The sequence below is a fragment of the Mixophyes fleayi genome, chromosome 7 (assembly GCF_038048845.1).
Source record: "Mixophyes fleayi isolate aMixFle1 chromosome 7, aMixFle1.hap1, whole genome shotgun sequence".
NCBI classification, from domain to species: Eukaryota; Metazoa; Chordata; class Amphibia; order Anura; family Limnodynastidae; genus Mixophyes; species Mixophyes fleayi.
In genome coordinates this window covers 88,509,422-88,523,986 of record NC_134408.1, presented here as the reverse complement: position 1 = coordinate 88,523,986, position 14,565 = coordinate 88,509,422, and the positions used below count along the sequence as shown (strand labels likewise).

The window sequence follows — 14,565 nt, the reverse complement described above, 5'->3', positions numbered from 1 at the left end:
CAGATCTGATGGAAAATCGTGTAAAATGTGTATAGTGTGTACACATGAATCGGCATGCTGATCGGGACTTTTTTTGTTTGTCGTTAGTAAAATCGTTAAAGATATCAATCGCATTGGGAGAAGTTTTCTGTAGTGTGTACCCAGCCTAACATTCAAAGTAGTAATTTTACTCTCAGAAAAAAAGTAAATTTAACAATTGCAGTTAATTAATAACATCACAGTAAACTACTTTTTAGCCCACTATCAGTAATTATTAGATAAAGGGATGGAAAGAAAGGGATGTAAGAACAAACACCAAACTTGAGACAATCAGCATCAGAGTACAATTTCCAGACACACCTTTGTAGATATCACAAAATTTAGGAAAGGAACAGTGAGTTCCAAAATGCACATGTGTAATCTCTCTTTGTTCTGCACACTGGGGATCCTGTATGGTCCAAAAAGGGAGGTTACCTTGTTTCTAATCTTTATTGTCTGTATTTTTTATCAGGTAGATTCAAGTGCCACTGGCTGAAGGCATCTCACCCATCATCTACCCTATCAGTGGGCTAAAGCATGGATAAACACTGGACGAAAGGTCCATTTTGACGATGGTGGTTTGATCACTGAATTCTAGAGGAGATCTTATGCCACTTTTTCGAGTCTGATTTTAACATTTGGTTTACTATAAACATATCTTAGACTACTGTTAGATTACAAAAAAAAACGTTTTTAATTGTAAATGGATTTATTTTAATAACTTTTACCATTATATCAATCTTTCCAACTGATGGACATATTGTGAGGTTTTACAATGTCACTGGTAATTTATTTAGCATTGTCAATATATGTTGCTAGCGCTTTATTGCTTGTGCATTTTATTTAATGGAAGTACATGGTAATATTTTTTTATTTACGGTGGTCATGTGAGTAAATTTGGAAAGGGAGGTGTAATGAAGCAGGTACTAGAGCCTTTTACAAAGCCCATTCATATTTCCACTTGCTGCTGTTTTCAAACATCTAACAGTTTACTGTTAACTGGATGCACAAGTGTTTTGTGAATGTTCTATTGCTCTGACTGTTGGCCTAGACTATTAAATTCAAACCAGTTTATACATGAACAAATAAAATAGTAAAAATATATGCTCAGTCCCTGATCTTAAAATTACATTATCATTAAAATGTCAGGTGTCATGCAGGAATTAAAAAACTCACATATCGTAGTGGTGGGTAATCATAATAATACTAATATACAGGTATGGGATCTATTATCTGAAATACTTGGGAGAGATTTCCAGAAAAGGGGTATTTCCAATATTTGGAGCAGCATTTGTAGGTAATGGGGTATATTTACTAAACTGCGGCTTTGAAAAGTGGAGATGTTGCCTATAGCAACCAATCAGATTCTAGCTGTCATTTTGTATAAAATACTAAATAAATGATAACTAGAATCTGATTGGTTGCTATGGGCAACATCTCCACTTTTTCAAACCTGCATTTTAGTAAATATATCCCAATGTGTTGTTGTATGACATTATTACAGCAGCAGCAAACATATAATTTTTTTTCTGTTTTTTCGGAATTTTGGGGAGATAATGTGGTTCCAGAAAATAGCACTCATACCTGAAAATTGCTCTAGGGAGCCTCATTGAGGTTGTAAAATAAGCACATAAAATGGTTAATCTCCAAACATTCAGCAGTTCTCTATTACCACAGGGGTTGAATTATTGGCTTACTTATGCAAAAACTATTAGGCTTGTTTACACATATGGACTGGAAAAATTGATAAAAAGCATGAAAATGAATGCACGTTTTAGATGTGTGTTTTTATGTGTTTTTAATGTATTTGTCATATGCTTTTCATGTGTTGTGCTTTCACCAATACCATCTAGTGTACTGGCAACACACATAAACATATGAGAAATAGGTTGTTTGGCATTCTAAAATATTAAATGTTAAAATCTTAGAACGCAATAGTACTTATTTGTCCTATTATATTGACATATATATTAACATTTGTAAAAAAAGCAGATAAGCTCTTAAGAGCTATTAGAATTTGTTTGTACATGAGTGAAATCATTCAAATGTCAAAGATAGAGCAGTAAACAGAATAATCCTATAAGCTCAAATTTAGTATTGCTAACAGCAGGCAATACAGTACAAAAACACAGTACTGAAACATAACATAAACACTTAAAAGATTTAGAAACTATCATAACTAAATAACATAAATGTTGCTTCATTACCTGAGATGTGTATCTACAGGCAAATCATTGCAGGAATGTCTTTGTCTCTGATCATTTATTACCATACAGCCATAAATATGACATTGTACAATGCAGACACATATTGATCAAAGGATCACTGGCACAGCAAAAACATTAGAAGCAATGTCTTAAAATTACTATCAATACAGGTAAATTTCACCAACATATAAAACAAGTAATACTATTAAAGACCAATTATCACAAAAAGTATACAGTAATTTCTCAATATTTACTGCACAGTGAAGTCTATGGGCCTAATTCATTAAAGAAAATTAAGCAAGAAATTGAGTAAGTTTTCTTACGTAAGTTTTCTGAACAAAACCATGTTGCAATGCAAGGGGTGCAAATTTGTTTATTATTTTGCACAAAAGGAAAATACTTGCTATTTCTTTTATGTAGCACACAAATACTTGATAGCTTATTTGTACACTGAAATTTAAAGTTGATCTAGGAAAAAAAGCCAGTATTTTCCTTATGTGCCAAATAATAAACTAATATGCACCCTTTTCATTGTACCATGGTTTTGTCCAGGAGAAAACTTAAGTAAAAAAAATGAGTACTTTCCTTAATGAATCTGGCCCTATGAATCTTATCACTCCAGTATAACATATTACTTTGCTATGGTGCTTAACTGTTTAAACTTTTTGATGTCCAATAGAATGTTTGTTCAGAAATAACCATATTAAAGCCTTAAGGTGTAATTGAATGTATAAATATGTTGCATAGCGCTACAAGTGGCTATGGGTTCAAATATATTAATAAAGTAATGGTTCTGAATTCATGGAAGATAGAGGTCCCTGAATCAAAAAGTTTATAATCTATGTAGGAGGTGAGACATACAAAAAGAAAAAGGATAAAGAAAATTCTTTAGGGCAGTTGTACAGTTCATATGTTATTATTATTATTATTATTATTATTATTATTACTATTATTATGTTTCCTGAAAGGAATGAGTTATGGAAAGATTGACCATAACACTGTGCCAGACATTAGGAGATAGCAATTCCAGAGAAGAGGGATAAGTAGGCACAATAACTTTAAACTGCATTGAGACTGGGCCTAGTGTGGCAAGAACACTGGGGCAACATTTTATTTGCTTTCATTTGTATATTGCTAATTTATTAATACATATTAATGAACCACTGGAACATAGAGAGAATGTGTGCTTTGTCAAAATATGTAACAATAGGCCTCTATTGACATTAAAATAAGGGAACTGATGAGATAAGAGTGTACACATAATGATGAGCAGAAAAATAAAGAAGCTTTGGAGGCCAACTTTTATATTTTGCAAACCACTTGATAGGAGAGCAATAAGGAGGCCTTTTCATCAAAAAGGGTGAAATACTTTTATCATCTGCATTAAAACAGTGGTCAACTTTCAGTGAATTGTTTTCCATGATCCCCACTGCTACCTCTATTAAGTCTGGTCAATGCTACTGAATAACACACACACACACACACACACACAACTGATATGAATGGAAGCTCAGATTTCAGAGGGCCATCCAATCAGGAGCAGGCCTCTACCTAAGTGCTACCAAGGCGCTATGGCTAAACTTGGGGAAAGGTTCACTAAATCAGTGGCCAAACATTTTAAGTATAAATTATAGAGAAGGGAAATAAGAGTTGGTGTGACCAGTAAATTAATAGTTACAATAGATCTATCTGAACATTATGAAGATCTCATCAGAAATTAAATAATATCTAGTAGTTCTCCACCAAAACATTATACTGACAAATAGAGATATCATTACAAAACTGCAAATATATTTATAAACTTACACAACAGTTCTAAAATTAGTGACTATACCTAACACACTACACAACAACAAGTTTATTGTGTAGTATGATTGTTCATTAAGGATTGTTCATTGATGTCTGATTTAAAATTTACATGGAGAAACATTTAAAATGTAAAATAAAAAGTTCTAATCCATAGTTATATAATTAAAGTTTAAAGTAATGAAGTGACACATACTTAAAACTTTATCTCTGAAGATAAGTACTTATGAAAGATTAATCTATATGGGTTATTTTGCTGAATGTATGTACACTAATATGCTTCTTAGTGCATTAATCAGCAGGAAGATTCAAACATCATGAAAAATGCACCAAAAACTTGATTAAAACCTCTCCTAATTCTTGAATTTCATTTCACATCCCATGACCTACATAAGAACGTCCCTCTTCTCTTGAAATAAGATTTCCCTTGAGTATTTCCATCTCTCTAGATCTGTTCAATGAAGTGAGCAATATTAAGATCTGGGAAGCACCAAGACCAATCTTCTATATGTGACCAAATTATGCCAGTCACAATGTGTAAATCTTGATGGCAAAATAGTATGGCCTCTAACACATATGTCTTTCTAGCTGGCATACCCAATAAGAGTGAAATGCCAGCTTACAATGTTTCCCAGGTCAGTAAAACTTCTCTACCTTTATCCAGGTACTTTCCTGTCATTCATTCCAGCCTAATCAAGAGTTAGCTACATTCAGGATCCATTATCTCAGCCTGTGTTACTGCTGATGGAGGATCTATATTTGGGATGCCCTCAATATTACATGGAACCTCTCTATGCCTGATGATGACCTTGTAGAAACCAGCAGCCTTTGCATCAACCTTATCACAGACTATGGAATCCTTCATTATGTCAGAGTGAAGATAAGGAACCTGCCATTTGTTGCTCACTCACCTGGTGGAGTCAGAGTTTTACAAATTCCCTTACTGTTTAAATTTTATTGATATGCCAGCTTGAAAGACATTTGTGTCTTAGAGACCATCAAGACTTCCACATTGTTTGTGAATGACTTTGGATTGCACTCCACATGCAATAGTGTATATTTGGCTTGATCTAGTTTGCCTATAAGGCACAGCACCTCTGATACCATTTTATTGAGCAGTGATAAAAAACAGAAAGTCTTTACCTGTGTACGATTGAAGGCCACTCTCGCAAAAACCGCTTGAGACACACTTGCCCTTTTCAGTTCATCTCGGACTTGTTGGTAGATCTCTGGAGAGACTTCCACAGAAGAGTTGGTGGTCTCCACTGGCTTAACAGGTCTGGGGATCGGTGGGTGATTTAGAAATTGTTGATTAATAGCCTGAGGATGTTGATGAGCTAAAAGTCTGCTGACAGCTATTTGCTGGTTTATTAGATGTGCCATGGCTATCTGCTGCCGTACCAGAGAAGGACTGAGCTGAGGAGACAAGAGTCCAGGGCTCATAATCGGCTGCATAGTTGGGACTTGACTTCTAATTGGGGTGCTATGGTGAAGTGGACTATGAGGAGCCTGCTCGTTGCTCTTTCCTAGACTTGCCAGCTGGTTGATATTTGATAGGTGTGTTGGTCGTTGACCCAGTACGCAGTAATCCGTTAAATTGTCCCGTTCAACTATGGGGGAAAAAAAAGTCTGATTAGCTTTGCATTCCTGTAGTAGAAGTTATATATTAGTATAAGAAATAAATAAAAGAATACTGTATCTGCTTTTGTAAAATTCAATAAAAAATGTTTATTCAGAAAAAAAAGAAATAAAAGTATACGTCTGTAAATCACAACATTTTAAAATGTTCTGTAAAAATAAATATAATTTCTTAACATTTATTTTATTATAAAAAAAATTGCAGTTTTTAATTATATTTAAGTCGTATGATACTTCTAATTTTTGTAAATAGCTTCAGATAATTGGGCTAAATTACTAAGCTTAGGAAGGTTTAAGTCACAATTGTGAAGTTTTATTTGCTTATTTCCACCATCTGCATATTTACTGAAAATGGTGAATCATCTAATGTGGAGCGTAATTATATAGAGTAGATAAAACACTGATAGTTGCCCAATATCTTGCAGCATGTGTGATCAATGTTTCAGTATTGCGCAGCTTTTTTTTCAAACTGTAGCCCCAAAGTGAACCCGTTTTTTGGGAATAATATGAATGAGATCAAATATATTATTATCTGGCATGTTGGTAAATGCAGTCATAGGATGACCACCATCAGCCCTTGTGTTTAGGCATATTCAAATTGCACTGGGCCCCAATGAACCTAGAGCCTAGCCATTTATTTGGCCCATGAGCTGTCTTGTTAAATTTGGCCACCAATGTGTTTGTCCAAAAAAGAAAGTGATTTTATCTCTTAGCATGTGTGGCCAGCATTACATCTTGTTGTTAGCACCCAACGGAGGAGGATGATTTATTAAAGGTGTATATAAGATAAGGAGAATTTTATTTCTAAATGTATCCATATTTTGGTTTTCTCCTAACCTGATTGGGTGTTGGAAACATGCAGATATTCATCAAATTCACCCCTTAGATTTTTTTTTTGTATTGCAAAGTCCCATTTTCTAAAGTAATAATAAAACATAAGTACAAATTAATTTTTTGTACAAAAATATAAATGTATTGTTTTTGTCTAGCTATTATGTAAAAGTGATAATAAGTTGTCTCCCAACATCATAAAGTGCTAACCTGCAATTGTGTCTACTTGATAACTAAGTCTATTTCAAGATACCAACATATTTGGCCTTCACTGTGAAATGCACTGTGATGATAGTGGGTGCAGGAAGGGGTGGGACTACTGTTTGGTAACGAATAGCTAGACTCCTCAACAAAAGCACCAGATTTGTTGGCTATCAATAAAAAGAAGCCATTTATCATGCTCCTGCTGTGGTACTAATCAAGACATTAACAGCCAATCAAAAGCAGGTTAGATGAGATACCTCGTTTAAAGCTGGAAGCCTCATAAGGAAAGCACTTTTCAGTTGGGTTATGCAATGGGCCACCAGTAACATCAGATCTTTACAGCACAACACTGCTGAAAGACACACTAAGGGGCATACCGACACTGCTAAAAGACACACTAAGGGGCATACCAACACTGCTGTAAGACACACTAAGGGGCATACCAACACTGCTGTAAGACACACTAAGAGGCATACCAACACTGCTGTAAGACACACTACGGGGCATACCAACACTGCTAAAAGACACACTACGGGGCATACCAACACTGCTAAAAGACACACTAAGGGGCATACCAACACTGCTGTAAGACACACTAAGAGGCATACCAACACTGCTGAAAGACACACTAAGGGGCATACCAACACTGCTGAAAGACACACTAAGGGGCATACCAACACTGCTGAATGTTCCAAAAGAAATAAAGTAGATAAACAGGTAATAATTCCCTACAGCAAATGTTTGCTTGATAGTAGACTGCTTACAAAACAGCTTTTATTTCCCTATAATGTGATATCAGAAAGTGTTGAATGTTCCTGAAACAATTGTAATATTACCTTGAAGTGACTCAGAGACACTGCTTGTTCTACAAGCTTCCAAATCTTTTTATGCCGATCAAAAGCACTTGAACCAATTGAAAGCAAAGCCTGTTTACCTAACTCCCCACCTTGCACCCTCTCAAATCACTTGTGTTCATGAGATGGCTTATGAAACAATGCACTACAAGGAAGCCAATGGGAATGGCTCTTTAAATTGTCTGTGTACACAACATCTGAAAAACACTAATTTGGATCCTTGACCTCATTTAAATCAAGGTTTAGTTCTGAAACTGTTATGTTGTAAAGTTGTAGTGTTGATTCGCTAGGTTCACATCCTTATAGTAGCAATGACACAGTAATATTTATCTTTCCTGGTGAATAGAATAATAAAAATGTATTAGTAGTGCATGTAAGAGAGGAAGGGTGGGCAGAACATATTTCCTGATTAGTTACAGGATTGCTTTGAAATGCAGATACTCAAAAAGTAATACATCCAATCATTGCTGGCGGAACACGTTAAGCCTGTGAAGCAGGCGCTTTCTCCTTTAACTTCTGAGTCCTCTCTCTGAACAGAGCAAGGATCAGAATAAGTGCACTCTGCCGTATAACGGCGCATGCACAGTAAAGCCCCGAAGGGTAGAATGACACATGTGCAAATTGCCGAAAGTCGGGTGCTGAAATGTCAGTGTCAGCCCTACATCCAATATTTTCTTATAATCGCAATGCATGTCTGTCAATCAGGAGCTGGAACTGTGAGGTTATGGTTGATATTTTCAGTAACGACAATAAAAAATATCAAGTCAGAAAAGCGAGAGCCCTGACTAAGCAGACTGGGTTTTTATTGGCCGTTTAATTAGCACGTTCGGAACGATGACCAGACCTATACACACAGTAACGTATAACCAGGAAGGTCTACAGTGACATAATTGCCCACCAGAAATAGAGTGAAAATGGCAATACTATAACGATTGTAGCAGTAAAAACAGCGTTAGAAATTTGGGTTCTAGAGCAGAAGACAATCTGCAACAACAGTAAAATATATTTTAAAATCCTATCATTGACCTCAAGCATTGTAAAAAAAAAGATCCATTACATACTGTACATTGCAACCATAATTATATATGGGAAATCTGGATTTACAGTGTCTCCTTCACAAATAGAAGGCTAGAGCATTTGTAGAGACAAATCTAGGCACATTTAAAACATTGTGATAAAAACAAATCTAGCACACAACAATGATACAAGTAAAAACAGTCCAGAAGTCTCCTCACTCTGATTAGTTTAAGGCAATAAGAAAAATTGAAAAGTTGAAAGGAATGACAGGATGTTCCTAAAGTGGTGGTAGGACGTGACGTTCTGTTACTCTTTGCTTCATGAGCATTCCCACTCAGACCCGTAATATCTCAAAAGTTGGTGCAGATTGATCTTCAGGTGTCCATTTCCAAAATGCTAACCAGACGGCTAGGCCTCCATGTTTTACACTTTCATAAATTGTTTTTATTGAGTATGATATACATATAGCATTGAATTGTGCAAGTTGGACAATTCATGGTATAAAACATGTGAAAATGCCTCCAAATCCTGAAGAATTATATAACTGGAGAACAATGTATTTATTTGTATGCGTACGTATAGTGATATAAGAAATATGTTGATGAATCTTGCTAATTAGGAACCAAGGGATTGGCCCTGTTGATTAGTCAGAAACTTTTACATGTGGATAAAGGATTATCTCTCCATCAGTAATGGAACAATGAACTAATTTCAACACTTTAGAAAAGGCAGTCTTTATAGTCTACAATTTGGTCTGTAAATGACCTAGTCTAGACAAGACACACTAGGTATTCTACAAAGTATGAGTCTCCAGGGCAGAAGTGTGCACTGGCCTATGGGAGGAGTCACAATGAATGAGGATGTTTCTTAGTATGGAGCAGATACACAAGTACATAAAGTTTTGCAGAGCATGTTGTGGAGTGAGGGGTGGAGATTGTGCCTTTTTAGGGGAGTCCCTTGCTTTGTGGAAGGGCACACAGATATATTCACCTTCGATTCTTTCCCCAGTTGAAAGCTAGTGGATGTCAGGTTTTTTAATGGGATGCATTTTTCACCATCCAGTTACACTTCAGCAGAGAAGTGCTTTTCTACGCGTTCTTCAAGCAAAGGACTTTTAGTTTGTGGATGTGTCATCAAAGACCAGAATGTAGGTGTTCACCTAGAAGTGCACTAGGAAGACCATAGAGATGCACTGATGTAAATCCAAAGTGATCAGCAGTGCTCACCTAGGGTTCTTAGTTAATGAGGTCCACAATTGCCCAATACGGATGTAATACAGAAAGGAGAAACACTGATGGATTCCTCTCAGGCCTCTGGGTACACTGTGGTAAATTATTTCCCTCCTACTTATGGTGACTAAAACTTGTTATTTTATAGTCATGTCATAGATTAGTCATCCACACTACTATGGATATGTGGAATGTACTTGCCTTTGGCAACGTCACTGAAAAGTGTAGGTAAATTGGCGATGTCCTATAAAATCACCTCTATCTGGCAAACTAAGCATTAAACCCTTATCAAACAAAGTTTTAGGTCAGTAATCAAGGTTAATAGGTCTACATTAAAAAAACATATAAAGTTTTCTTTAAGATTTTAGGATAAAATGCTCCATCTCAATATGATTCCTCTGCTTTATATATTTCTTATAGTCAATTCAATTAGTTGTAGTGCTTATTAAAAATTCATATTGTGCAACACAAAAATAGAAAACATTACCTTTCATCTTCTTGAACTTTTTATACCATCTCCCAAACTCATGGCACTTGGTAGATGACACATTGGCATAGTACGTACTGTTTACGATGGAGGAGATCATGCTCTGGAAGAGAGTAGAAAACAAGTGAATTCCATAAGAAAAATATGTAAAACTGATGAGTCACTAATAGGTATGAATAAATGGACGGTACTGTCTTGGCTAAAAAAAATATACAGAGTAGTAAGCAAGCAAAATATTAATTTTATTTATTTTTTTGTTTAAAAAAAAAAAAACACAAAACCTTATTTATCATTTTTGGCATGCAATACACAAATATTCTGCATGAACACAAGTGGACAAACACAAGTGATAACTCGAAAGTTAAATAAAGAAATTACACCATTCTCAGGTTGAGCAAATGTACAGTATATTGTACAAAGGTGAGCATATGATACCAGTCGAGAGCAGATAAACAACCTGAATGAAGCATACAGTAGTATATAGGTGGAACAGTATTATATAGGTGCAATAGTTAAAGGGGGAGGAGGAAGAAAGGAGAGGAGGGGACAAGTAAAATATTTTTTTTGTCTTTTATCTCCTAGCATTGAATGAAAATGTGCGCTGGAAGACAAATTCAGGCTATGTCCTAATTGTTTAAAACATTGTCGCTGTTATGGAACTTTGGGAATAGGAATGAAAGTAGGATTGTGACGTTTGTTTATGTTTTTGTTTTTTTTTATTCTTGATAAACTGTAGACAAGCCATAATCTGCTAGTGTCACTATATGATGTTATGTGGATAAGAGTTCCATGCTAAAGGGCTTGTTGACACCTCCATTCATATAGAATATATATGTTATGTGTACGAGCACAATACGGTGTAATATGTGTGCATATCTTACAGCTTACAATCATTTTCAAAACACTGTGCAGGTCTTTCTGCAGCAAGATGGTATCTGTTGCAGATGATTACTCTGGATGATGAGCGGATTGGGGGTGTCCATATGACATATGTCCTAAGTGCTATTTGTTTCTGTGAGATATTTAATTGACTATAAGCAGGAGCATCCATTATGTAACACAGGCTTCAACCTAGGGCCAAGTGGTCACTGAGGGGCCCTAATTACTCTGTGGTTGACTGTTGACAAATGGAGGAGGAGAAAGGGAACCCAAAGCAGTATAGTGCCTAGGCCCACATGGGGTCTTAATCAGGGTGATATATGCTTTGTTTTTTTAAAAATAAACTTTTTTTATTTAAAAAAAATGCTTTCCTTGCTGTTGTATCATTTTATTTTGTTTTGTGGTAAGCCTCTACCCCATTTGCTGACCAGAGCAACAGCTTAATTATGGACATGTGTAAAAACAACATCTACCAGGGCTGCTGTCCTGCCACAGTACCTGGTTAATCAATTGATCTGATTAACCTAACTGATCCCAGGTAACCCCTTCAGAGCTGAAACACCTCTAATATCTTCTCCTTGAGCCTTTAAGCCTCAAACCATAGACAATGAAGAAGGAGTACTACATACCAAAAGCCAAAACATGACCACCTGTTTAGTCACGCCTGCCCTCCATGTACAGCAAGCAGTCCCCCTCCCCTCCCTGTTACCTGTACCGAGTCATCCAAGCACTTAAAAAGAGCTCTAAGGAAGACCTTTGATGTGCCTGTGCGTGAGACAGCAGAGGCTGAAGGCACCAGAGAAATGGAAATACAGCAAAGGGGAAAAACGATCAATGGAATTTACAGTAAAATGACATCAATATATTAGGTTTACTGCACTATGCTCTTGTGTTTTGTTTTATTTGCCTTCCTTTAATCATGATTTGATCTGCCGAAATGTTGAACTTGATGGACTCATGTTCTTTTTCACACTCACCCGACATGCAGCTATGTACTAGGCGTGATATTATCTCAAATATATATTAACACTTCCTGTTGTTCAAGTCAAGGAGATTAGTACATGAAAGAGCCTAAAATAACCCATTTACCTGATTAGGCATTTCCATAGAATAACAGGAGGAAATGATATTATCTTCTGCAAAATATCACACATTCGATTCACAACCCCCCCCCCCCCCCCAAATCATATCTTCTACTTCTTAAGAAATTATTTTTACATGTATTCTTTATGTTCACAATATATTCTATATCTTGTGCTGCTTTCAATCAGCATGTTGTATTGTATGTTAGGGACCCCATGCTCCTAACAGAAACACATTCTCTAAGACACTAAGATAATGAAAGAGTCACAAAGATGGAGGACTGAGGATACAAATTTCTCTTTTGCATACTGAAAATATTTGATACAATATAAAATGCTATCGGGTTCAGCAAGTGGTGTAGCAAGGTGCAATGGTGCTTGCAATTAGTACATACTACAGCGACCCACCCTCCAGCACTAAAATGCACAGCTGTGCATGTGGATGGGGTAGTGGGCCACGCCCAAGGCTGCTCTCTAAGACTAAGGCTGAGTACACACTGCAGAAATTTTCAACCAATGTATTATCTACAACAATTGCTGTAACCACTAAAAAAAAAGTCCCATTCAGCATCCCAATTCATGCGTACACACTATACATGTTTTAAAAGATTTACCCTCAGATCTGTGCTCTTCATCTGTCATAACTGTCAGCTGAAAAGATCATGACTCTGTAAACTCTATGGAGATCTTGTCATTTCATAGCTCAACGAGAGTTTATGTTCTGTTGAACAATCAAATGAAACAACGATCGGTGCTTAGGAATGACTGTTGTTCATCGTGCAAGTATACACACTAATGCGACATCAGGCCAAACGGTTGTTTAGTGGGTGACTGGCCCCGATAATTGACTGTAAAACCTGTAGTGTGTACCCAGCCTAAGTTGGCATGGGTTACAAAGGACAATGAAAACACTAGGGATTGACCTATGCCATTCTGCCACTACTGGATAGGATGACAAAAGAGATATTCTATAAAAGATTAGTAATGGAAATTTTGGTTTAACTTATCTATAGACAATTATTTTTACTACATATTCTATAGTTATACCACCTCTTTTTACATTACTTCTGCCTCATTTAATACTAATGAGCAAAACGTGGGCATGGTTTACTTTATACTACAATAAAACATTCCTTTAATAGAATATACATAATGGCATTCATTTACAGTTAATATTAAAAAAAGTGCAAATTTGCTCCTGTACAAACCATGTTGCAGCGCAAGAAGTGCAAATGTATTTATTTTTTTAATTTGCTTTAACTTGGAGGGGAAATATTGGCTGCTTTGGCATACAACACACAAATCCTTGAAAGTTTTAGTTTTACACTGCAATTTAGAGTTGAGCTAGGAGAAATCTCCCTGCAGTGCAAAATAAATTTGCCAAGGTGCAAATTTGCTCCTTTTTAGCTTTGCTCCTACCTTTAAATGGGGCTCATATAGTCATTTTTACGTACTTTATTCTGAGTGCGCCAGAACAATTTTCTTAAGAAAACTGTGCTTTTTAAATGTAATCAGTAAAACTTTAATAAAATATTGAGTACAAATGTTTAGTTATTTCAACATTTTCATATTCCTCTGAAATTGTACAATATCCCTCTCTGATTTCTTCAGCAGGGTCTAGCCAATACTATAAGTAGGAGTTACAAATATAACCGCTCTAACTGCTTTGCTCCTTTGTGCATTCCTCACAGACTGAGAGCCATGATACATGGACACAGCAGACGTGGAGAATTTATTAACATTACTCAGTTAATCTCTCCTCATTCTGTAAGGAAGGGTTTTTAAAAGTCCATAGGGACAGATAATCCTGCTAACACTTTGCCACAGAAGCGGTGCATTTCAGAGTAAATCCCCCAGTAAAACAACTTTGCTTTCATAATGTTTATGTCACTTTAAATTCTCTCTGTCCCGGGGTCCCAGTCATTACAAATGACATATGGAAGGACACACAAATTAGGGACAATGGCTGAGAACAATGGTGATTTAGGAAGCAAAACCTAAAAGGTAAGATTAGATGCCCTGCCATGAATAATCCCATTAATGTTTCTCAGATGTTTCAGTTCAGCTTCCAACTGCAACAAGACCACACAGCCAAGAGCCTGGGAACGTACGTGCTGCTACCCCAAGTACAACGCTTAGACTAATAAGGAAAATTAATATCAGTTATAGGAACATGTCATAAGCACCTGTGCCGAAATTCGCTAAACGGAGAATGCTTTAACCCTCTCAATTCCCTTAGCCATCTGCAGGACACTGGGGTTGCTACATATTTCCATTCTCAATGTGGATTGTATTACTATACAATGGGATTAT

At 36.2% G+C, this 14,565-nt stretch overlaps 1 protein-coding gene across 4 annotated transcripts in view; it reads right to left on the bottom strand.

Annotated features, from left to right (window-relative positions):
* Positions 1-14,565, bottom strand: part of SATB2 (SATB homeobox 2) — a 150,461-nt gene that overhangs the window by 61,305 nt on the left and 74,591 nt on the right. For all 4 annotated transcript variants that reach the window (XM_075180075.1, XM_075180078.1, XM_075180074.1 and 1 more), the window contains 2 exons: positions 10,292-10,394; positions 5,175-5,641 (listed from right to left, as the gene is read on the bottom strand). In XM_075180075.1, the coding sequence (XP_075036176.1) occupies positions 5,175-5,641; positions 10,292-10,394 (570 nt within the window). The remainder of the gene's footprint in view (positions 1-5,174; positions 5,642-10,291; positions 10,395-14,565) is intronic.